Genomic DNA, 26,197 nt, shown 5'->3' with positions numbered 1-26,197 from the left:
CCATTCATTCTATCATTTTTCAATGCTGCTAAGACCTATATATTCCCTCTTAAACTGTTCAATTTTGTAGCCATTTCTAAAATGCCTGATTTACCTTTGGACTCACCAAACATACCATCCTTAAGTTGATTATTAAATCAGCCAATCATTGAAATAGAAAAAAGAACTTTATCATATTTGGATCTAATACAAGACAATAGTTATTAAGAACCACACACTGGAGTACTTTCTTTCTAATTTAATATCCCTTTGTGTACAAATAACTAGTAAATTATTTGGTATGTTTGCTCCAAATGGACTGGTTCCAGTAAAACTGTTACTTAATTTTTAAAAATAATTTCTTTCAACTTCAGAACTGGTTTTATAGCTGAAGAAATTGATGCACAGGGGCTAAGTGCTAAAGCAATCATTTAGTGGTAAAATCTAGAATTGTTGTAATTACACAAACACATATACTCACATATGCATTTTTAAAGACCTATCTATAAAGAAATGCTGATCAATGAAGGAAAAAGTGTTTATTTTTTTAGTGCATTATTTCACAAGCAGGGCTAATCCATTTCTATTAGTGTCAAACTGTTTAAAATAGAGAGGAAATGGATAAGCTAGTTAAGAAATAATGCTATTTAAAAAAAAAAGAAATAATGTTATACTATACTATATAAAAATGAAAGATTTTCCTCATTTTATTTACCAAATTTTTTTTTTTTAACCAATTCACCATAAGGTAAAAGAAAAGGAAAAAGTGAAAGAAAAATTAACACAACCTCGGGGAGGAAAGTATTGATAATAGAAACAATTTTAAGAGTCTTCTGGGACTTTCTGAAAGTCTTTCCCTTTATTTTTCACCTTCATAGAAGAAAGTGACCCTCCAACAAACCTTTAAATACTCCTGACTCTCCCTTTCTCTCTCATATTTCCTATATCCCCAAAGAAGGGCTGAAGAGTTGTGAAAACAAAAACATTGGAGAGAGCATCACAGTTCCTTTTCACACTCGGGAGGTCTGAGTTCTACATTCACAGCCCAAGCCACCCTGACTGCTCAGGATCCTTGCCTCACCCAACCTGTGCAGTGCTTTGCAGATGGACAATGTAGGTAGTACCAGCACCTTTATCCTGCATGCCAATATCCAGTACTGAAGGGTAAAGCAACCAGGGCGTGACTATGCCTTAAGTTGCAGCTGACTTTGTGTACAGAGAAGAAAAGAAAATAAGAAGAAGCTTTAAGTTCTGCTATTCCATGTTAAATGACTATGTCATTCTTCAGACGACCAGGAACAATTTATAAGTTACAATGGAAAATGCAGGAGCTCTGCAAAGAGACAGACTTAGGTCTGAGGTATGACCCCGGATAAGTTACCTGATCTCTCTGAGCCTCATTTCCCTGGATGTAATCTGAGAAGGATGATTCCTATCCTGGAGTTTTGTTATGAGGACATAAGTAGAACTCAAGCACATGACTAATACATGGCAGATATTTAATAAATGAGAGCTAAATACATTATTCCTTTGCTTGATTTTAGGAGAGAAGCAATAAGCTCAATGTGAAAATGAGCCAAATCACTAATAAAACTGCAGCACCCTGTTGGAGACGGCAATTTTTTTTTTTTTTGTTTTTCTGTGTCCAGCTTCATAGGCTTCTGAGAAAAATCATGACACTTACAGCTTCAAGAGCCTAGCAGTCATGTACTAGTCCTCAATATTGAATATGCTTAGTCATATTCTTAGATAACTTAACATTGCATGTTTTATTTTTAGAGACCCAGCCACCAAACAAATGACCAATACAAATTAACACAAAAGCAGTTAATACTGAAAGTGCCCTGTTCTAACCCTTCATATCTGGCTTTCCTTTCCCTGTGGCAGGTTTCCCAAAGTGTGTTCCCTATTATTAATTTTACAGAAGATCGTTATTGAAGATGTTAAGAAGAAAAAAACATGTTTTTATTTTTGTTTTGTTCTGTTGTGGTTTTCCACGTGAGTTTTCAGAACCTTAAAAATTCTATTGCACATGAGGTATCTCTAAAAAGGTAAAATGAGTCCTACATCCCCAAATTCTGTTTGCCCACAAAGATGAGTTGAAGAACTGTCATCTGAATTATTTTGTCCTTTTGTGGAGACATTTCCACAGGCACAATAATAGGGGCAATGGAGCTGGGGAAGGAGGAAAAGCAGAGAGAGTAAATCCAAGAATTAATACTCTGTAAGAGTCACAAATCCTAATGCCTACAGGAGAAAATGTTATCAAGATCAGAAGTAGCATGGATGTGTTACGGGAGAAGATGGTAAGATGACAGCAAACTGCAGAATGTATGTTCTCTCTACCACAATTCCAACTATTACAAAATATTCTGTGGGCCTGTTACATGTTTGTGGCTCCTGCCCTCCAGTTTTCCAGCATGAAGCCCCTGTTCTAAAAAGATCACTTTCATTTTTGTTTTGAATACAGTACCAGCAAGTAAACTTAAAGAGTACCTTTTAAGATCCAAATTTTAACATTTTAAAGGGAGAGCAGAAAGGATATGACATATAGAGAGAAGGATACCACCCCCTTGTTCTCAGTCTTGACCATCGCTACCATTAGACCTACTTCAGGGTTAAGAGATGGGGTTCTGTTTATAGTTTAGCACTGTGTTGTCCTCAAATATGTGGTAAGAATAACTCATGTCTTTTGAGCACTTATATTTCCCTACACACTATTCCATGTGCTTTACTTATAGTTCTTCATTTCATCCTCACAATAACTCTATTATTCTCGTTTTGCAGATAAGGCACAGTTCAAGCCACCAGCCTATAAATTACACAACCAGCAAGCAGTAGAACTGGGATTGAAATCCCAGGTGTCCGGTTCTAAAATCCACACTCTTTTTTTTTTCTTTCTTTCTTTCCTATTATTTAAGTAGGAGTCACTTGAATTCATGACTCTGAGATCAAGAGTCACATGCTGTCCAGCTGAGCCCACCAGGCACCCCCTAAAATCCACACTCATGACCATTATTCTAAACTCGGTCTTGGAGATGTCTTGCTCCCCATTTGAGGGATAGATCAGTTTTGAATGCTTTGGGCTGCAGGTGACAGAAATCCCAGCTAACAGTGTCCAGAACAAGTATTTTTCCACAAAATAAGAAATCTGGAAGCAGGGGTATACTGGCATTGGTGCTGCAGCTCAGCAATGTCAGAACCAACTTCTCCCTTCATGGTCACAAGATAGCTAGCTCTCTCCTAGGCACTATATATATGAAATCAAGAAAGCAAGAAGTAGGAAGGTGTACAAGCTTATTAGATATCTTTAATTAGAAAACTAAACTCTTTCCCAGAAGTCCCCAACAGACTTTAGCTTAACTTCATTGCTAGAATAACATCACAGGGCCATGTCTGGCTGCAAAGGAGTCTGGGAAAGAAGTATTTCTCTTCTCTAGCCTCAAGAGTAGAGGCAGGCAAAGGAATATCTGGTTGACAACAGGTGCTGGCTTAGCCAGCCAACAATGTTGGCCACCGGAGTTTGGTTTGGTTAAGAAAATACTGAAAGAATTTCATCATACAGTGTGTCACCCATGCCATGACCCAAGGAAAGTTAAACAGCAACAATTAAAGTTGGCCACAAAACCAAAACTAAACTGTAGAACTCCTATTGCCTTTTCAAAGTGTTTGTTTCTATCCATTTCCAAATATGTGAAATGATGCCCCACCTTTCCCTGATCAAACCTGTCTACATAGTATGTAAAAACTCATTATTTGATATTCACACACTCAGATAATTTTATTATGCTATTCTTGGTTATCTTTAATAAAATATTTACTCATGGCTTATAAATCAAAATGATGATTTCTAATGCAATTTCAAAATTGGATTGAAATTTGTCAGAAACTAGAAACTAGGAAACTTCAATGCTGAAGATATATAATACATTATTTGGATTTACAATCTATTTTCCATTTTGTACTGGCTCTTCTGTCTTTCTATTACTTTACCTGTACGTTTTTTTCTTTTATGTTTTTATCATGGCATGCAAACTCAGAAAACCTGTTAAGGTAACTATATAATGCAGCCTAAATATCCAGTTAACATATAGCTATGGAAACCAGGAAACAGAAACAGCACTCTAGTCATTCCTTTGGACAACTATGGCTAATTGTGTGTGTGAGTATGTGTGTGAATTCATTAGTTTATTCACCTTTAATTGGAAAGATTAAAAAAACTGGTACTGAATTCCAAATCTATAATGATCTGTCTATAAATATGACTAGTGCTGTCCAACCTGTAAACCAGCACTTAATAAGCATGTAACCAATATCATTAGATAACCAATAACCATGTGATATCAGGAGATCTTCAGTAGGTCTGTGTTGTTTATTTACCCTTGTCAGCCTTCGGCCTTTTGGCACGGTATGAGGAACACCTGACTGGGATTTGAGAGCTGGGTTCTAACCTCACCTCTTTAACCAACTGTGTGATCCCCTTAGGAACTCCTCTTAGGCACCCAGGTTCCTCACCTGCAAAATGGTTCGATGTAGAGCTCTAGTATTATGTAATAGAAAAGATCCTTTTCCATAAAATTGGGCAGTCATGAGATAATAACATTTGAGGATTCAGATTGCTGTGTATAGTCCCTGAGAAAGTACCTGGCACATAGTAAGCTCTTAGGAAAAAGGCAGCTATTCTTATCATATGTTTCTATTTTTCATTCTCTAGTAAATAATTCCTGAACTTGCACAGTAAGTGTTGTTTTGTCCCATGACTCAATAACAGATACCATTGTCTGACAAGCCCAAGGAGAATGTTAAGACCTAACAGGCAGTCCTGTTCCTTAGGTTCTGTTACCTTTGAGAGTTAATTTTCTCTCAAAGGTTAATGTCAATTTTGTTAGTCAGACATGTGAAGTATAAAAAAGTTATTCTGACACAATCCCAATACAATTCACCAGGCCCCCACCACCTTTTTTTTTTTTTTTAAATCATGGGATCTCAACACTCAAGAATTAAACTTTTGTTCTGTTTTGCTTGTTCATTGCTGTTTGCCTAGTTATTTAATCAGCCTGTTTCCGCTATTTTTAAAAAAAAAAAAAAAAGTGAAAGAAGCTGAGGTTTCCTCAGGGCTAAACTCCTGTGTTGTTCTTCCTCCCAGAAATCTGAGTTATTATAGTAGGGGATAATGCTTGCATAATGAAATCATTGGGACAATTCTCCATCCACTCCTACCTCCATCTCGGACAATGAATTCCTTGTCTCTGTGGTGTCCAACTCTCTCTACCCTGCTCCGGTGCCCAGCAGCTAAGTCAGCCGTGGGAGAGACTGGGAACTGGGCGTCGCGCTCTTCCCTCTGGCAGCGCGCGGGGGTGTGCGGAGTGTGCGCGGAAAAAGCGCCCCTGGCGTCCTGCGCGCCTGCTGACGCTCGCCGCGCGAGCACCAGGAGGGGGAGACTCGGACTCGCTTATCTCCCGCTGTGCTAACTTCAAACTGCCCCGGCTGGGGGAGTTGAGAGCGCGTAGACAGGGCGAGAAAACTTCTCCACCTAGAAAGTTTCACCTTGGCGGGGGCGGGGGAGGGGCGGGAGGAAACGCGACCCCCGCCGGGACTGGCGCTGCTCGCGGGCGGCAGGAAGGGCGGGGGCCGATTTCCCCCTCTGGGTGGTGCCAGTCCCCACCTCAGCGGTCCTAGGACCAGCGGACGAGGCGAACTACCCCGCGCGAGACAGACGGACACGTGCTGGGGCGGGCAGGCGGGAGAGCTCTTCGGTCGGGTCGCCTGGCCGTGCTTCCCGCCTGGACGCGCCCGGGACGGCCGCGGGCCGCGCGCGCCGATGCCCGGCTGAGTCACCCGCCGGGTAGCGCGCGGGTGAGAAGGGGCGGAGGGAGCGCGGCCGGCTGACGGACCCGGCACTCGGCTCGGCCCCGCCGCAGGTGACCCGGACGCTCTCGCCGCCCAGAGCGCCCCGAGCGCTTTGTGACCAGATGCGGAACCCAGTGGAGGGCGCGAGCCAGATGTGGGGCGACAGCTGACTTGCGGCAGCGAGGCGCGGAGTACGCGGGTGGTCTCTGCGCGACTGACTTCGCGGCTCTCGGACACCGCAAGGTAAAAGCTACAGCTTGCTTGGGACCCCGCACCCCACCCTTCGGCCCCAGCGTTCTGCTCTTTGTTCCCCAGAGGGACCTGAGAGCTATTCAGAGGGCACGACTAAGGGGGTGGGCGAGTTAGGGGCTTCAGAAACTGAAGGGATGTGCCGGGGGAGAGGTGTAAACTAGAGTGGGGCTTTTCTTTTTAGGGGTTTGCTGCTGACGGCCACCTGTAGGACTCAGGAGAGAGAGGGGCATTGGAGTAAGGGGTGATGTACGACTGTTATGGCCTGGCATGTTTTGAGACTGTAATCTGACTCAGCCCTTAGAAAAGGGATTTGGTCACCCTGCCCTAGGGTGATGCGGCAGGCAAGATCCAAGCCCCGTAGGTTTCCTTGTTCCCAACTCGCTTTATCTGTAATACGTGAGGATCTTAACAAGGGGCAGGTGTTTTCGTGAAGGTCTGAATTCTACATTTCTGGCAAATACACAGGGCTTGTGATCCATCATTTTCAATCTTACCTTATCTCTTTGCTGGGGCTGCGGGAAGGACATCTATCTTATTAGGTGAACTAGATTATAACCAGAGGTCGGTCGGTCTAGCTAGTACAGGTATTGACCCAATAATTTAAGCACCAGTGAAAGTATTTTCACCTACTATTGCCAATACAGGATTTACTCTAAAGTGTGGTTTCCCATTTCATACCTTTTATGTTTTAAGAGCCATTTACTAATTTGGCATTTGGAGAGATTTCCAGTGGTTATTCACTGTTGCCCAGTGTTTTTTTTTTTTACCTTATCACAGTTTAATGTTCAGAGGAGCTTGGGGCAGATTGAAATATTGTCAACTCTCTTAGGCAAAATAACCAGGATACTGTAATTGCCAAGTTAAGATGGTCAATGAATATGAGAGGTTGTAAAAACTGACATTAGAGAGAATATAGACTGTGTGGAACCTCTCCTGAATTTTAAGAACACTGTTCACATTTTGTAGAGTTGGGTGGAGGTTTTTTCTGTCGTTTTCATCAGCCAGACACATGGACATTGCCATGCAAATAGATCCAGAAAAATATTATTTTCCTTTATAGCTGAAGTATTATAGCTGACTAATGCATTTTTTCTGCATGAAGATGATCTGAAAATGTTGTACATCATCTTTCTCTGTGCTACAGGGACATAAATTGTGTTTTTATGTAAACTGTTAAGTGGTGCTTAGGTAATTTACATGTATATAGCTTTCCTTTCTATCTCTAAGCTTATTGGGCTTTGTTTTAATATGTATACTTCCATAATAGAACAGAAGTGAGGTGCTTTGGTTCCAATCATATACTGCAAGTCTGTGATGTATTCAATGTTCATGATTTTTGAATTGCTGAAAAATACCCGTAACACTTCTATTTCTTAACACTTCTATTACTCCTAAGAAATTTTTGTAGTACCAAAAATGTGTGTGAGTACCTATAAAATATACTGGTGTTTTAGAAAATCTGTTCAGGTTTCAATCTTAACTGTGCATAAGCTTAAAATTATATACCTAAATATATTTTGACTTTAACATGATGGACTTCATAGCATGTAGAAGATGATCTGCTGAGTACGGTTTTTGAAAGATTGCTTTGTTCTTTATATATCACAGTAAATGTTTACATTAGATGTGTACTCCATGCCTTCAGAATTAATGTGTGAGTTTTATCTGAATGATAAAGACATACAAGATTAAACACAAGTCAGTATGAAAGCTGATAATATTTTTGTGACTTTTAATACTGTAATAAAAGGAAAATGACACATTTCTAAGCAGGAGAAATACAAATAAATTCCTTAAGACTGTACAAGCATATGTCCCACTGTAATCTCAATATTTTTAAAATTTGTCTTGATGTGGGTTAGACTAAGAAATACAGTTCAAAAGTCAACTTTCTTAGTTGTTGGTTAAAAAAATTTCAAAATAATAGTACAACTTTTTCATTTTACAGATATATACAATAGCCTCAAATAAACTTTTTCTCAAATGTGGTCATCTCAAAACAAAGTGAATAACTCAAAAGGGTTATTCCTTTGAAAACACAACTTTCTCTAGGTGACTGCACCAGTGCCTATGGTGACACACCCATGAAAAGTACAGGGCTCCGTACACGTACACATTCAGAACACTTCCCATCTCTCTACCCTTTCCACTTCATCCCTTCCCCTTGGTTATATCAGAGTTGCTTCCAAACCCTTCTGTGCCCCCATTTTTCCACTCTAATTTCATGGTTTCTCCTTTGCTGTCATTAGGCTCACCAGAGCCAGCTATGCTTTCTTTTCCCCATTATTCCTAATATTTTCCTCAGGCTGCTGTGCTTGTTAAGGGGATACCAAATATCCTAATTGCACTGCCTTAAGGGAAGAAAATATGAAGAAACTCAAGTACCAGGAAATTAACCTTCTTTACCTCTCTGGTATATGTTGAAACTGGTGTGTTTGACATAGAGCCCTCAGGGCAGTTTTCTCATGGGCTTTGCTCAATGCAAAATAAATAGTAACCTCTTAGTAATGAATGATAAATATACTGACTAATGTCAATTTAGGATCTCTTTGATTCCTTTTTCTTAACTGGCACCAAGTTGATGCCAGGCTCACATTTGCCTCACCAAAAATAGCTAAGAACTGTATGTTCAGCGTCATATGTGTTTGGCACTAGAGAAATATTTTTTAAAAAAGGAGAAATGAAATCTCTGCCCTTGAAGAGTTTATAATCTAGATATTCAGATAAATAACTCATATAAAATGGAACTAAGATCCATAATTATTAAGGGGATATAACTTGAAAATGATATTAGAAATCATCCCATTTAAATAATAGAAAAAATTTTTTTTAATCTAAAGAATGGAACTTAAAGACCTCTTAAAATTTTCAAGCTGTTTCTGAGCATATCCTCTTTCTGTTACTACAACAACCTTACAAAATCGACAAGGCTGATATCAATATTGTAACCTTTCCTGCCTATAGGTAAGGAAATTGTGTTTGAGGCTAGCCTCCATGCTATCTCAACAGCACCTCTGCCCAGCCATCAATAAAGGTTAACTATTTGAAGCATTTTCTGCTGAAGCATAGCTTGGGATCCTTAGGTTAGTGATAATGATGAATGTAACATTTCTAGTCTCTAGAGTTTTTCTCACCTTCTGTTTCTCCAGTTCTCTTTTTTGTTCTTTCTCTTTTCGTGGTAAAGCATACCAGAAAAAGCCTTCATTCATATGTGTGAGGCATTCTGCTCTTGTTATCAGATTAAGAGCTGTGAGTAATTTTGTAATCTATCCTACTATCAGAAAGCTCATTCTCAGATATCTCTTCAGCTGTGTTTAACAGTTTAGTATATTCCCCTTGGGATTTGTTTCAATGAAAACATCCAGTAAAATCTTACTACAGATCCTTTGCTTTTCAAGGGACAAAATGAAGAAAGTGTTTTTATAAGCTGTAAAATGTAATTGAGAGAAAAATCACATGTGTGGCATTTGTAGCAATAGGTGTGAGCTCAGAGGAAAAAAATAGTTAATAATTGCATATCCAGGAATACATATTTCTTCTATGATTGTGTAAATTTGCACAAGTATATTTATGCAGGTTATGCATGTTGTTTTTAATTTCTTTAATTGTGTAGCTATTAGAGCCCATAGAATTCATAGTAAGAGCCTGTGAGCCATTTAGGGGCTCTTCACAGGCTCTGTTGGTAGAGCATGTGACTTTTGATCCTGAGTTTGTGAGTTCCAGCTCCATGTTGGGTATAGAAATTACTTAAAAACAAATAAAATCTTAAAAAAAAAAAAAGGAGGGTGTGGGTCATATAAACTATATAATGATCCATAGAATTTGAAAATGTATTTCTCCTGGGGTACCTGGGTGGCTCAGTCAGTTAGGCTTCTGCCTCTGGCTCAGGTCATGATCCTGGATTCCAGGGATCCAGCCCCACATCAGGCTCCCTTGCTCAGTGGGGAGTCTGCTTCTCCCTTTCCCTCTGTTTCTCCCCCAGCTTATGTTCTCTCTCTCTCTCACTCAAATAAAATGAATAAAGATATTTAAATATATTTTCTTTTAAAGATCTTATTTATTTATTTGACAGAGAGAGACAGCAAGAAAGGAAACATAGCAGGGGGAGTGGCAGAGGGAGAAGCAAGCTTCCTGGTGAGCAGGGAGCCCGACGGCAGGGGGAGGGGAGTTCTGTCCCAGGACCCTAGGATCATGACCTGAGCCAAAGGCTGATGCTTAATGACTGAGCCACCCAGGCGCCCAGAAAATGTATTTCTTCTAATACAACAAAGTACTATTATGAATATGGTCAGGGCAGTTATGAAATGTGGTCAGAGAATCACAAGTTCTAGAGAAAGCCAAGTTCCTATACTCTTAAGAATGTGATTGAGGATTTAGTCATTCAGAGTAATTTATTGAGCACTCTGGCAAAGCAGTAGAGAATAAAACAGTCTAAGATCTCTTAAGATTCTGATGCTCTGTTCAATATTGAGGAAGGCAAACAATAAATAAAATACATAAATAAAAATGTGTGAGTGGTGATGAGAGCTGCAAGGAAGCAAATTGAAAATTGTCAAGGATTAGAGAAGGTACAGTGGTAATTGAAAAATTCAGTAGTAGAGTCAGGCCTTTGAACTAGAACCTGAAGGAGATAAGAAAATGAGCTATGTGGATATCTGGAGCAGGGCTTCTACTTTGTACTTCCTGGGAGTGCCATTCTCATTTTGTTGTCTCTGGAATTGTGCAGTACACAGCCTACACAGCTCTACTTGGAGTCCCTGACTTTTTATGGGAAGTACCTGGACAGTGCCTGCCATAGTTTATTGCAGTCTCAAAGGTGGCAGTGAAGCAGTGACTCACATCCCTCGGTTTATGGTATATGGAAGAAGCAAAATCATGGTATTTTTCTGCATTCACCTGGTCCCATGTCTGCATGCCATCCTTGATCAAGGTTATTGCTACATTCAGTTTTCCTTCTTATTTTCTACACTATGAGCCTAGCTCAAAAGGATTTGTTGAGAGTAATACCCACAGCCTTTGTCTCCAGTCCCTTGCATAGCAAATATTTGGAGACAGCAAAAGAGACAGTTGCTGTCTATGTAAGCAGCCTGTGTTTGCTGTGCACTTCTTTCTTTCTCTCCTTTCTTTTCCCTTTCCAGTTTTAAACCACTGTGTGGATTTTCTTCTTCTTTTCTTCCTGTCCCTTTGTGCCCTGCCTATGTCATGTATCAAGATTTGAAAGCGGGGAAGAAAAAAAAAAAAGAAGAAGAAGAAGGGGCACGCCTGGCTGGCTCAGTCAGTAGAACATGCAACTCGATCTCAGGGTTGTTAAGTTTGAGACGTTCATGGGCCATAGAGATTATTATGAAAAAAAGAAAGGAAAGAAAGATTTGCCACAGGTAACCTAAATGAATGAAACTAACCATTTCACTAGGGACCAACAGCCTGCTTAGAAAAAGCCCCACCTAACAGGAGGCAACCAGCATTTGGCATCATCAGAGTAGCCATGCAGCCCAGTATGTGTCATGGGCCCCTATGGTAGTGTCTTTCAAATTTTCAGAAGCAAAAACCTCTGCACTTTAAAATGTCGACTCAGCATCCTTTAAAACACTGTGCAGGATAGAGAGACAAAAAGTGTGTGTGCCAGATTTGGCTTCTGGTGGTCCTATTTGCAATCCTTAACCATGGCACTACCTGCCAATTGGTCCCCTGTGTCACCGTCAGGTGTTGTTAAATTCAGCAGCATGTTTGGCCGAAGAGTCCCAGAGCCACTTCTGTCTTGTATTTTATCTTCTAGAGTTCTCAGGTTTTTCTTCCTCTGGAAAATCAGTTTGGCAATTAAAAGAGAGAGAGAGAGAGAGAGAGAGAATTCATTACCCATTGGCACGTATTTGTTTTTCTAAACTCATCAATCAATATACTTTCTATCAAACTATATATATTTGTGAACTAAAGGCTAATCTTTTCATTCTTAACATGAAGCAATCACTTTCTGAAACCTCAGTTCATCCTAACTTTATTCAGATTTCATTTCCATGTTCTCATTCAGGATAAACTCCCTCTTCAGAATACCATGCTTTTGTTTTGTTTTGATCTGCCCGAACTTCACTAGTTGTTATTTCTCTACCATTGAAATTCAAAGCATGTACAGCATTGGTTTCAAGTGCCCTTTAGAAGCCATCAGATCAGTATGGCAATCTATTTTTCCAAAGGAATGAAAACTCACAGGTTGTGCACTAACTTATTTCCTTAAATCCTAAAAACTCAGTGAAATGTCCAGGCTAGTGGTCTTCTGGAAGGCCATTGTGTTAGAACAGAAGATTATGTACTGTATTTCTTCCTACTGTTTTAAATGCAAATATAATAATATATCATGAAACAGTACACATACTAATATCAGTGCCTTTTTCCTGTTTTGAAGTGATCCTGTGTTCCACAATAGTTGGATCTAAAATCCCAGTCCAGTTTTGAAGTTGTATGTAAGAAAAAAGAATTGACTTGAAGGAACTGAAAAGTACTGCAATTGTTCCATAAGACCATGGGATATTTCTAACTTTTAATATTTTTTTGAATATATCAAGAAGAATATTTAAAGCTGGAGACCTTTGAAACACAGTTGACCCTTGAATCTGCATATAACTTTTGATTCCCCCAAAACTTAACTACTAGTAGCCTACTTTGACTGGAAATCTTGACCAATAACAAAATTAGGCAGTTAACATATATTATGTTACATGTATTATATACTGTATTCTTACAATAAAGTGAAAAAATGTTAAGAAATTCATAAGAAAGAGAAAATATATTTACAGTACTCTGTAAGTAGACCCATGCAGTTCCAGCCATGTTGTTGAAGGGTCAGCTGTAATGTAGTCTTCACAAAGCAGTAAAGGAGAGAAGTGGAGTAAATTTGTTTAAAGGAAGGCAGGTTGTCTCCTTTGAAGTCTAATCATGTGAGAAAGGAAAATCCAGCCAAGTTTTGGGTCCACAAGACAATTCAGACTATCTTTAAAAATAAGTTTTGGCTTTTCTTAAGACCAACGTGTGTTTAGACCCACATTTTAGCTCTTAAATTTAAACCTAAGGGTCTTTTAAAGGAAATTTAATCCATGTGTTTTTGATTCACTAAATCCTAAATCATTACCCATAAACTGTATGTCTCTCTAAGCTCTTTGATGTCTAAGAAATCTTTGAAGCCATGTAAGGCCTTTTTGTTCCAGAAGAATAGGAAGTTGGTTTTTGCTAAGGGTCAGTAAACAGCATCTTCAAAAATCTGAATTAGGTCTAAAATCTCACAACCATAACAGAATGAGTATTTGAATGAGTGCTAATGCAGTTTTCTGATGCAATGTGAAAAATGTACGTACTATTAAAGACCCAGAGTAGTATTTAGTTGTAATCCTTACTAACCCCAAGGAAATTATTTTGGCACCACTCCTTTTTCTATTATAAAAAAAGATAAAGTTCAAATATTTACCATTTTATCCTAACACACAGTAGGTACTCAATAAATGTTTTGTTGAATGTTAAATGAATGACTTTTTCTTCTGCCAGACCTTCCCAGCTAATGTCAGTCTTTCTATTCAATAGCAGAATCCATCTGTCATATCTTAGAATGAATCTATTCTGAGTCGGTGACCTGGTTCAACAAATTTTAAAAATAAGCCATCAAACTAAATATATGACATTTATTGAAACTCATTCTGTACCATGAAGCAACTGCCTTGCAAAGAGTGCTGAAAATAGGAAGGCATTTCTAGGCTAATTAGATTAAATATTCAGTTGTTACCATATGCTTTCTGAAAATTGATTTTTTTCCCCTCTTACTTTTCCTGCCATTCTTCCTCCCACCTTGACATGCTTACTGATTGAAAGCTATGCACAAAAAGGGCAGGTCGTTTGTATCTATAAGCAAGTTCAAACAGGCTTAGAAAATGTAATGCTATAATCATAAGTTGCCATAATGTAGGAGGGAAGAGAGGGATACTCAACAATAATGGGGGTGTTGGGTTTTACTCCAGATTACATAGATGACACATCTTTGAACTCTATTGTGTGGAGAAAAACACCTTCTTACTGTAGTTAGACTTCCTGTTTATGAGTGTGTATTTTCTGGTGACTAGACTTCCCATATGGACTCAGCACAAATATGTAGCTCCAAGTGCTGCTGAAATGCACATGATTAAAGTATTGATGGCTATGGAGACAGCAACTCCTTCTCTCTAAAAGAAATAAAGTAGTATTTAGAAGAAGGCATAGTAATGAAACATGGGCATTGAGATTTTTCTTGGTACCATGGTGTATATTTCTAACTACTTCCCACATTTTGTCCTCAGGAAACTTTTCCTGATCACAAGTGTTGTTTCTATATGACATTAGGGTGACAGAATTTGGTGATTTCTTATATCTTGGTGGGGAGAAAAAGGAAAATTGTGTTATTATGGTCTTTAAGTAGAGGTTCTTTTAGGTGAACCTGAAGGTCTACTGAATACATACACCATCATGAAACTTGTTTTAAAACTTAATTATGGATAGCACTGTATAAGGAGTAACTTATTTATATAGTTTTGACATGCTTAATTTCTATATCAATGGTTAATCAAACCATGAGTAATAATCATATATCAATATGTACATATTCAAATGTAGGTGATTTTTTAAAGCTAATTAAAAGTTCTCATAATTTGATAAACAAGCAGCCAAATGCCTTTGTATTTATACATTTGGAAAACTGTAGTTCAATTTAAGAAGGTTTTTATGATAACTCTTTTGCCACAAATAGAGAAAATAGATAATGAAGGAGAAGACTTAGAAGTTTTAATGGGATGTTAGATCATTGAGGTTACAGGAGGGGAGAAGTGGTGGATATGCTGAAAGGTCACAGGCTTGGGTGCGTTGCAAGTAGTGAAGACTATGTCACAATTAAGAATCAGGCTGCTGCTTTCCAAATAGGAAAAAGGCTAGTCAAAACTGAGTGGGTAATCAAGGGACACTCCCAGGAAAATGGTGGAGCATGTGATAGGTGAAACAAAGTCTGAACTTCCTCCGTCACATGGTTTAATTCTGGGAGAAGAGGCTATCATCTGCCCAGTCCTACCTAGATCAGGCTTCTTAGTCTATTCTACCTTCAGATACCAGTAAGAATAGCAACATTATGCAGCAGGAGGCAGCAGGAACTTTTATTCTGAGTGTTCAAAACACATTCTAAGCATTCTATTAGCTACTTGCAAACACTACAAATGAAATTCTATATTCATAGAATTCATAGTATTAAAAGAAAAACCAAGAAAACTTACAAAATTTTAAAAATATTTTATTTGGTTTAGAGAGAGAGAGAGAGAGATACAAGCAGGGGAGAGGGAAAGGGAGAAGCAGACTCCCCACTGATCTGGGAGCCCAGGACCTGGAGATCATGACCTGGGGATCATGACTTGAGCCAAAGGCAGATGCTTAACCATCTGAGCCACCCAAACTCCCCTACAAATTTTTTACACCATGTTCTTGACTAGAATTTTCTAGTACATCAGCTCATTATAATCAATTAATGTTGGGATCAAAAGTTACAGCCCTCAAAACTATATGCATAACTATTCTTCATTAGAATATCATCCGCTGGGGATATATATTTCTTTCAGGTTATTATCTTAAGGCTATTTCTTGGACTTTGATTATGCAGAGTTCATGCTGGAGTATGTGTAGTAACTATATGTTATGTTCTAAACACAAACTCCGTGCGCTAAACTTGAGGAAAACTTATATCAGGCTCTGCCTTTACCTTCTGTCTTTTTGCTCCTCTGAGAGTCTTAGATAGGCAGCTGTCACCTGACTGTGGCCTCACATCCAGGTAGAATCCCTTCAGCTTCTGCTGTACTGTCCAAGTTTTGATCATGTTCTGACCACGTCTAGTTAAGCTAAAGACAGTAAAGAGATAGAATCGTTTAGGGCCCAAACAAACCTTTGGGCTTAAAATATTATTACACTAGTTGTTTTTTTATTAAGTATGAAATAGTATATAAAGCAGCAGCCAAAATAAAGTTTGTTGATGGAAAAAAAGTATCTTCCTAACAGAAATGAATACACATTTTGGATTTTTCAGAAATTCATTTTCTGTCATGTCAAAATTAAGATACTTTTAAATTTTATTTCAGTTTTACTAAAACATAACTTGGATTCTTTATTGAGATCTATACATGAGAATTCAGTGATTTTAAACATACTACTGCTCTTCAAAGAGCTTACAAAAAAGAGAGTATTCTTTAAATTACCAAAGAGTGCAGATAAAACCCCAGACAGTTTCATTAACAGCAATGAAAGGTGACAGCCCTTGAGTCTATGTCATAAGTTAATTAATTACTTTCCAAATGTTATTAAAGATTCTGAATGAATAACTAGACTGGTATTTGAGATCAAGCCTCCTTCACAATTCCTAAGTGGGTTTTAATTTTCAGAGTTAGATGATCACTATATCTGATTCATTTCTTTAACATTTTCAGATTGTTGCTTTATTGAAAAGAGAACAGAGTAACTATCTCATATGTTTTTCTTTTCCCTGAAATTATTCCTTGCAGATTTTAATAAAATTTGTTTTGAAATAAAAATAATCAAATGTTGGCCTTTAATAAAGGCCCATAGATCTGATGAGTTATATAAATATTGCAAGGAATTCACTATCAAGGTCATGATTGTGGAACCATTTAATTCCCAAATCTGCCTTGCTGACTTCTTGGACACACCACTGGAATCAGCATATTATGTTAGGATGAGTGTCATCTCAAGCAAACTTTTAGTCATTTTCCATTTTCCTCATTTCCACAATGATTCCAAACTTTCACCATTTTCTTAAGCTCTTGAAATCTCTTTGGCTTTCTTTATTCTCCATGTGATATTTCCCTTTATAGTTTAGAGAATAAACAGAATCCCAGATGGCTTCCATGTCACCTGTTATTACCTTCCTGCATGTCTCAAATGATAAGTCTTTTCAGCGTTATGGTCTTGATTCCATACGTCCCCAACATCTTAGAACACCTTGCTCCATTTTTCCCTTCCTACCAAACCTTCCCACCTTTTAAAATCTTCCTCACTTTTTTTCATTCAGTCCTTACTCGATGCTGCTTCAAGCAAAAAAGAACTTATGCGGATATCCTGATAGGATTTTTACTGTACAATTACCTTAAGTATTCGCTCCTGCTTCTATCTTACCTGTTAAATAAATTTAGAATTCTTTAAAATAACTTCTTATTTATTGTCTCTACTCTCATTCATTCTTTAATTGATTCCACTCTAGCAGTCTGTTCCCAACTACCAAGAAGATATCTTCTCTCTAATAACCATCAACCTCCTCATTGCCAAATCTGATGGACACTTCTGTTTTTATCCCACTTGACCCTCTGTGATATCTGACCCTTTACATATTGCTCCTTCTTTTTGAAATTTCTAGCATCTGAAATACCAGACTTTCATTTTTACATTTAAATTTAGATTTAAACTTTACATATAAAGTTTGAATTCCTTCTTTCTGCATACTGAACATGCCTATAGGTGATCTCACTTACATCCATAACTTCAACTACACTAATAGGCCAGTGGTTCATAATTGCTCTAACTCCCTCTGCTCTAGAGCACCATGCCCATGTTATTAGCTACCTTATGGATACTTCCACTTGAATAACCAAAAGATATCTCAGAATTATTAACTGAACTTTTTTTTTTGCCCCCAAACTTTTCTCTGCCTTTTACCTTACCTTTGTTTATGACATTTTTAGACCTCCCTGACTTCCTAGTGTTCCCCTATGATCAAAATCCGTGTTGAATCATTGTCATATAAATTTTCTCTTTAATATCTTTCTAATATATCTTTTTTCCCCTATCATATCCATACTGCCAAAGTCTTTGTTCAGAGTCATTCTTTATTAATTCATTTCATTATCCATTCTTCAAATCCTTGCCAGGTTCTATGTAATGACACTATGCTAGGAACTAAAAATGGATCTTTCAGTCTAGTGGGAGATACAGATAAGTAAATTACAACAAAACATAATAAAGTCTAACTAAAGAGAAGAGAGGTTTGATATGGAAGCATGTGGAACAGTTTCTAATCCATTCCTAGAGGGTGAGAGAGGTATAAGAGAAGGCTTCCTGAAAGAGTGTCACCTATGATAAGACTTGAGGAGAGAGTAAGTTAACCAGGTGATTGTGAGGACAAGAGTATTCCATAAAAAGGGACCCATGTATGCTGAACAAGAGAGCACATGGCTTGCTTCAGCAACTTGAAGAAGGACAAGGTGGCCAGAACCTAGGTTTGGGGGAGAGGAGCAGTGATTGCAAGAGGCAAGGCTGGAGAGTTAGGCAGAGTCCAAATCATGCATGGCTCTCAAATGCTAAGGAGTTAAACTATTTTTAAAGAGCAAAGTTACATAATCAAATTGTCAATTTAGAAAGATATCTCTGGTACATTGGGGAATGGATGATGAGGAACAAGAATGGAGTCGGGATACCAAATAGGAAGCTGTTGTCATTATCCAGGCAAGAAGTGACACTGCCCTCAACTATGGGTGGCAGTGGGGTTGGAAGCAGATGGACATATTTAAAACACCTGTAAATGGGAGTCAAGAATGATGTCCTGGAAAAGTAAGAAATGTTAGACATTGAGAGAGGATATGGAGTGGTAGAACAAGTTTTCATGAGAGTAAATGGAGGTGCCAGAAAGAACATCTGACTGTTTTGTCTCATTTGCCTTCTTCTTCCTAGCTTTGGTGTGCCCCAGCACACAGGCCTCCTCTACATTCTCCTTTCCTTGGTGGTCTCATCCAATTTCATGGCTTTTCATAACATCAATATGCAGACAGCTTCCCAGTTTAAATTTCTAGTACAGATCTTTCTCCTTAAATCAAGGACTCAGATATCCAACTGCATACTCAATATCTCCAATTGGATACCCAAAAAGTATCTCAAACATGAACAGAACTACATGCCCTGATTGTCACACATTCCTGCCAAACTTGCTCTATATCAGCTTCTCTACCTACCAGTAACTGGCAAAATCCTTCTCTCTGTTACAAAAAAATATTTGGAGTATTCATGACTCCTTTTTTCTCACACACCTCATCTCCAAATCCATTAGCAAATCCTCATAGCTCTGTCTCAGATATAACCAGAATTCAGCAAGCCACTGCCATCACTCACTGGACTACTGCAGCAGCCTCCTAACTGATCTTACTTCTCCATTTTTACCCTGTCCCATTCTCCTGCCACCACCAGTCTTCTTCCATACACAGTCAAGGTGATTCCCTTCAAATTTATTCACTCCCATGCGCAACACCCTACAATAGCTCTTCATTCACTCTAGGAAAAGCCCAAGTCTCACAGTGACCTACAGTGCCCTATACGGTCTGATTCTTTTTTTCCTCTCTGATCTTTTCTCACAGTTTGGTTCCTTTGGCCTCTGTAAGAAGAAAAAGTTATCTTTCACATCTCAGGTGGCTAAGTCCTATCCTCCTTCAACTCTTTGCTTAAAAGCCAACTACCCAATTTTTCAAAGCTGCAGACCTCTCCCACCACCTTCCTTCTAAGTGCTCCTGAGCCTTTCACCCTGTTTTCTTTCTCTTTCTCTTTCTCTCTCTCTCCTTTTTTTTTTTTTTTTTTTTTTTTTTGCCAGTAACACAACACTCATCAACATGTAACACACCACATGTATAATTTGTTGTCTGGATCTAACTGCTAGAAAGTAAGTTCCACAAGAGCAGGGTGTTTGTTTTGTTTACTGATGTACCCTCCCAAGCACCTCCCATATATTAAGGCTTCAGTTAATATTTGTGAGATTGTCTTTTTTTTTTTTTAATTTTTTATTTTTTATAAACATATATTTTTATCCCCAGGGGTACAGGTCTGTGAATCACCAGGTTTACACACTTCACAGCACTCACCAAAGCGCATACCCTCCCCAATGTCCATAATCCCACCCCCTTCTCCCAACCCCCCTCCCCCCAGCAACCCTCAGTTTGTTTTGTGAGATTAAGAGTCACTTATGGTTTGTCTCCCTCCCAATTCCATCTTGTTACATTGATTCTTCTTCTACCCACTTAAGCCCCCATGTTGCATCACCACTTCCTCATATCAGTGAGATCATATGATAGTTGTCTTTCTCTGCTTGACTTATTTCACTAAGCATGATATGCTCTAGTTCCATCCATGTTGTCGCAAATGGCAAGATTTCATTTCTTTTGATGGCTGCATAGTATTCCATTGTGTATATATACCACCTCTTCTTGATCCATTCATCTGTTGATGGACATCTAGGTTCTTTCCATAGTTTGGCTATTGTGGATTTGCTGCTATAAACATTCGGGTGCACGTGCCCCTTTGGATCACTATGTTTGTATCTTTAGGGTAAATACCCAATAGTGCAATTGCTGGGTCATAGGGCAGTTCTATTTTCAACATTTTGAGGAACCTCCATGCTGTTTTCCAGAGTGGCTGCACCAGCTTGCATTCCCACCAACAGTGTAGGAGGGTTCCCCTTTCTCCGCATCCTTGCCAGCATCTGTCATTTCCTGACTTGTTGATTTTAGCCATTCTGACTGGTGTGAGGTGATATCTCATTGTGGTTTTGATTTGTATTTCCCTGATGCCGAGTAATATGGAGCACTTTTTCATGTGTCTGTTGGCCATCTGGATGTCTTCTTTGCAGAAATGTCTGTTCATGTCCTCTGCCCATTTCTTGATTGGATTATTTGTTCTTTGGGTGTTGAGTTTGCTAAGTTCTTTATAGATTTTGGACACAAGTCCTTTATCTGATATGTCGTTTGCAAATATCTTGTGAGATTTAGTCTTAAATAACTGTTGGATATACAAAACTGATGCTTGAGAAATGGATTTCTATACTGTCTGGAAACAAAAAGATGAAGATACAGATTGGGGAATCTTCACTCTTATTAATCTTCATCTTCTATTGTCTGGACAGATGGAGTGACTTTCCATCATGTCTTCTGGCCTCTAGATTCTTTCCACATCAGTCCATTCACCACAATGTCACCAAAATTGTCTAATACATAGCTGTTATTACTATGCTTATTTCCATCTCCTGTTTAAAACCTCCCAGTGACCCTTCACTACAGATAAGCTGTAGATCCTCAACAAGATGTATAAGGCTTTCTATGATGTGGCCCCAGCCTAAACTTCCCTGTTTCATCCATAACCAGCCCAACCTACATAGTCTCTGCGCCAGTTACAGCTTCCTGAACAGCCTGCACCTTCTCCCTGCGGTGCCTAGCTGTGTGCCCTGGCTTTTACTATGCCTAAGCAACTCCAACTTAACCTGCAAAACCCAGGTCAAGTAATATCACCATGCTAACGTATTCCTTGACCATACCTCTGTCTGCCACAATTACCTGTTCTTCCTTCTGTGTTCCTTCAGCAATGTGCTTCTGTCTTTATAGCACTTTATAGCACAGTGGTACAGAAGGCTGGGACTGCCAATCAGTAACCAACACTGATAGGATTGAAAAGTTTTTGATTTTTTTTAATGTCTTGCCCTCTCTGTTCTCTTTCTGTTTCTCTCTCCCTCAAACACACCTACCTCCTACGTGCACACACACAACTGCCTTGGATTATTTTTCTTTGAATTGATCAGTTATATAAATGTAGTCCTGAGTACAGTTGTCTTTTAAGTTGTCCTAACCTTTCAGTTTATTGATTTTTCAAGGATCCAAAGTGTTTACTGACTTTTAGAAATTGGATTTTGTACTTATGTACTTATTTTTCTGTACTGTTCTATTTTTTTTTAAGATTTTATTGATTTATTTGAAAAAGAGAGAGAAAGAGAGTGTGAGCACAAGAGGGTGGAGGGAAGGGGAGAAGCAGGTTCCCCTCTGAGCAGATCCCAGGACCCTGAGATCATGACTTCAACTGAAAGCAGGTACTTAACCAACTGAGCCACCCAGGCGTACCTGTACCCTGTACTGTTCTTTTTTTTTTTCTTTTTTCTTTTTCTTTCTTTCTTTTTTTTTTTTTTTAACAAGGATAGCTTTTGCTTGGCATTCATTATCCCTTTGAAAGTATTTTTTTTTTAATTTTTTTTATATTTTATTTATTTATTTCACAGAGAGAGAGATCACAAGTAGGCAGAGAGGCCAGCAGAGGGGGATGGGGAAGCAGGCTCCCTGCTGAGCAGAAAGCCTGATGGCAGGGCTCCATCCCAGGACCTTGAGATCGTGACCTGAGCCAAAGGCAAAGGCTTAACCCACGGAGCCACACAGGTGCCCCTTAAAAGTATTTTTTATAGAAAGTTTTGTTTAGTTATTTTATTCTCTGATTATATATTGATCTCAACATAGTGATATTTATATGCTTTTAATTTTTCTCCCAACACTGTTAGAATTGCATTACGTTCACCCAAGGGATCCACATCTATATAAAATATGACTAGGTTTGGATATTCCTTCCATTCACAGTATTTTTATGATTTTTGGAAAGGAAAATATTACAATCTGACAATTTACCTTGAGAAAGGTCCCTAGTTCATTCCCCTGGCAGAGAATCTACTCTGATTTCCAAGAGAGGCTCTCAGGTGGGAGCAAAATAAAACTCAGACTTACACTAAGAACTAAGTGAAAACAGAGATATAGGGTAATGACCATCTCACATGGATATAACTCCTATTTGGGGGTTAAGGCCTGGCCTTTAACACCCCTATGCCTCTCACCTTGTCTCTCTCTCCCTGGATACTGGTTTGTCTTTACATGACAGCCACCAGGGTGCAAATGGAGTCCATTCACCACCACCATTTCTCATGAGTATTTGATTTCTGCTTTACACAATACCAGAGAGATTGATCAGTTATATAATCCCAATTCATTCTGAACACATCTTCCCCCCTCCATTTGGAATTTACCATGCCTTGTGCTGAGGACATTTTCAAGCACTGAGGGAGGGAAATGGCTGATTCATTAATGAGTAATGTACCAGCTTCCTCTCTAACTTGTCTCCCTTTAGTGTTTCACATTCTGACTGTTCAGTCAGGTTTAGCCTGTTCCAACCCTGTGTTTGAATATGACTGGAAAAAGTTGCTAAGCTTATTTTATTTTCACTTACTTACTTGGGAAGATGTTTCTCATATGTAATTTGTAGTTTAATGTTATTTGCTGTTCCTGGATTAATTGAAGAAAATCTGGTAACACTTCTACAAAATCTGGACTATAAAATTACACCTATCCACTAGACTGACAGTTATTTTTAAGAACTTTTATAGGATTCAAGCATCTTAGCACTTTCTTTTATTTATTTATTTGTTTGTTTGTTTGTTTGTTTGTTTATTTGTTTGACAGAGAGAGATCACAAGTAGGCAGAGAGGTAGGCAGAAAGAGAGAGAGAGAGGGAAGCAGGCTCCTCGTTGAGCAGAGAGCCCAATGTGGGACTCGATCCCAGGACCCTGAGATCATGACCTGAGCCGAAGGCAGCAGCTTAACCCACTGAGCCACCCAGGCGCCCATCTTAGCACTTTCTTAACAGTGAAATTTCAATGTACACATATTCAAGGACAATGAAACATTCTTGTCTGACCTACAACTTATTAATGGGACAAAAGCCTGTCTAGTCATTCAGGACTATGTATTTTTTCAACAGGACTTTTTACAATATGTACAATGTTAAAACAAATGCCCATTCATTCTCCTTGCCCAGAACTTGAATACTTTCAACAATTCTTAAAAAGACAAAGATGTTTACTAACAGATTATGAATGTATGAAGGATAATCTTAAGAATATAATGAAGTTCTCTTTTTTTTATCTTTTTTCTTACCAGATCAGAGTTGGACAATGGTCTCAGTCATATGTTACAACTAAAAAATGCACAGTTGGCCTTTTCTGAAACTTTAATTCAATCATTTTCAGCTTTTAAGTGTTTATTGGAAGAAGAGGGATGCAGTATTGGATAAGAATCTGAATAAAAGCACTATTTAGGTCTCTTTCAAAGAAATAACATTGGTATAATAATCAAGCATCAGTGTTTAAAGGAGCTCCTAAAACATTAATTAATTATAATACATGAAAATTATCCTTACACCATGTTTAACTTCTTTTCCCCTCTAGCCACCAATAAATAAATTTTTAAACTATTTGTTACAAATAAAATATACAATCAAAGGATATTTTTTGTTTTAGAAATTTCATGTCAATAACAGGCTGCCATACATGGTATAACTTTTATCCATAAGCACACAAATCTTTCCCTTGATTTTTAATTAAAAAAAAAAAAGAATTTTTACTCCCTTTCATATAGTTACACCTTCACATGATATTTAAAAATCACCTGTTAAGAACAGTTTGCTCTGGTAATCATTTTGAAAACAGCATGTTTTAGGGGCGCCTGGGTGGCTCAGTGGGTTAAAGCCTCTGCCTTCAGCTCAGGTCATGATCCCAGGGTCCTGGGATCAAGCCCCACATCAGGCTCTCTGCTCAGCAGGGAGCCTGCTTCCCTTCCTCTCTCTCTGCCTGCCTCTCTGCCTGCTTGTGATCTCTGTCTCTTAAATAAAAAATAAAAAATAAAAAAAATCTTTAAAAAGAGAAAATAGCATATTTTAAACACACAGGAATAATACAACAAAAATAAAAATAATCGTATGCAGTTTTGCAACATGTATGTGCTACAAAAACCTTAAAAATATTATTCTACAGCAATAGATAAATATGTGTGGCCAAAAATGTTTTCATTCTGAGTTTTGTTAATAAAAAGGGTAATTATTCCTTTATTTTTCTTCATTTGCTTGTAACTAAGATTGTCGCATAAAATATATTCATGGGAAGTATTTATACTAAAAAAATTAGGCATTATTTATCTGAGATTCAAATTTAACTGGGAATACAAATTAACTGGGAATACTATATCTTTATTTGCTAAACTTAAGTGGGTGTATAAGTTTGCTCTTCTTTTAAAGTGGTAAAGTAATGGTTCACTTTTTGTTGTTTTTAGCATAGACGACCCTTACCATGGCTTTGCCTTAGAGGACAACTTAAGAAGGACTTCAAGAACTTGAGACAGGTTTAGAGGAAAACCACAAATGGCCAAAGGATGGGAAAATAAGAAATAATAATATTTAAACTGAGAAAATTATAGTGATGAAACAGTCACCAAGTATTTGGAGTGGGCTGACCCAGTAGACTGTGCCAGTTTCCTCATATTTGATGAAGGCATGAAAAAACTGGCTAAAACACAACTTAGGATAAGCATGTAGCTACATTTATTGAATGTCAGTATATGCTGCATGATTAAATTCCATGGTCTCATGATTTATCCCTAACCCTCATGGGCAACCCCAAGACATATACCATTATCCCATGTTTTAGATAAAGCAACTGACACGTTATAACACTTTAGTCATAAAATATGTAAATGGTTAAGCCCAGATTCACATCACATCAAAGTCCATCCGATAACAAAGCCCCATACTCTCTCCACTGCACCTCACCTCTTCTCTAGAAAGTGTTATGAGTTATTGGGAAGAATGTTATCAAGCAAATTTGTCTGTAAATATTAGACATAGGACTAACTTATGAGTATTTAGATCATTTAAATGTGTTCATATGAAAGAGTAGTTGGATGCTGAAAAATCCTCAAGATTTCCTTGGCCCTCTCAACTTCTGTTAGAAATCATTGTCTCAAAGTAGAGGCATCTGGGTGGTTAAGTGTCCAACTCTTGATTTCAGCTCGAGTCATGATCTCGAGGTTGTGGGATTGTGAGGCACGGAGCCTACTCCAGGATTCTCTTTCTTCCTTTCCCTCTGCCCCTCCTTCCACTCTCTCCCTCTCTCCCTCTCTAAAAAAAAAAGAAAAGAAAAGAAAAGAAAGAAAGAAAGAAACGGAAAAAAAAAATCATTGTCAAAGTAATATCTGGCTAAACTAGATGGGATGTTTTGATGCAGCAAATTGTTTTATCTTTCTAAAGTCAGTTTAGACATTTTTTTAATGATCGTAACACTGTTAAATCTTTAAGCATAAGACTCGAATGTTCAACAAAACATGTTTTAGAATTTGCTTTCTCTACAGCCCAGTAGATCCCGTCACTTTTCACTTTAGGTTACAGACTTAGATTTTTAGCATTTATCTTGCTGTCTTCAAATCCACAGACTATATAGTTTTTTGAA

At 38.2% G+C, this 26,197-nt stretch overlaps 2 protein-coding genes across 2 annotated transcripts in view; one reads left to right on the top strand and one right to left on the bottom strand.

Annotated features, from left to right (window-relative positions):
- Positions 1-15,949, bottom strand: part of LOC309845795 (uncharacterized protein) — a gene marked incomplete at its 5' end in the record, with an annotated part of 286,217 nt that extends 270,268 nt beyond the window's left edge. The window contains 2 exons of the mRNA XM_082694140.1: positions 5,200-6,174; positions 15,836-15,949. Of these exons, the coding sequence (XP_082550266.1) occupies positions 5,272-6,174; positions 15,836-15,949 (1,017 nt within the window). The 3' untranslated portion in view covers positions 5,200-5,271. The remainder of the gene's footprint in view (positions 1-5,199; positions 6,175-15,835) is intronic.
- The window catches only part of MET (MET proto-oncogene, receptor tyrosine kinase), a 116,236-nt gene continuing 95,637 nt past the window's right edge, over positions 5,599-26,197 (top strand). The window contains exon 1 of the mRNA XM_082692447.1: positions 5,599-6,072. The gene's annotated coding sequence lies outside the window, so the exon portion shown is untranslated. The remainder of the gene's footprint in view (positions 6,073-26,197) is intronic.

This window comes from Mustela nivalis (genome assembly GCF_964662115.1).
Source record: "Mustela nivalis genome assembly, chromosome: 12".
Taxonomy (NCBI): domain Eukaryota; kingdom Metazoa; phylum Chordata; class Mammalia; order Carnivora; family Mustelidae; genus Mustela; species Mustela nivalis.
The sequence above is the reverse complement of the archived record's forward strand: the minus strand, read 5'-3'. Positions and strand labels throughout refer to the sequence as shown.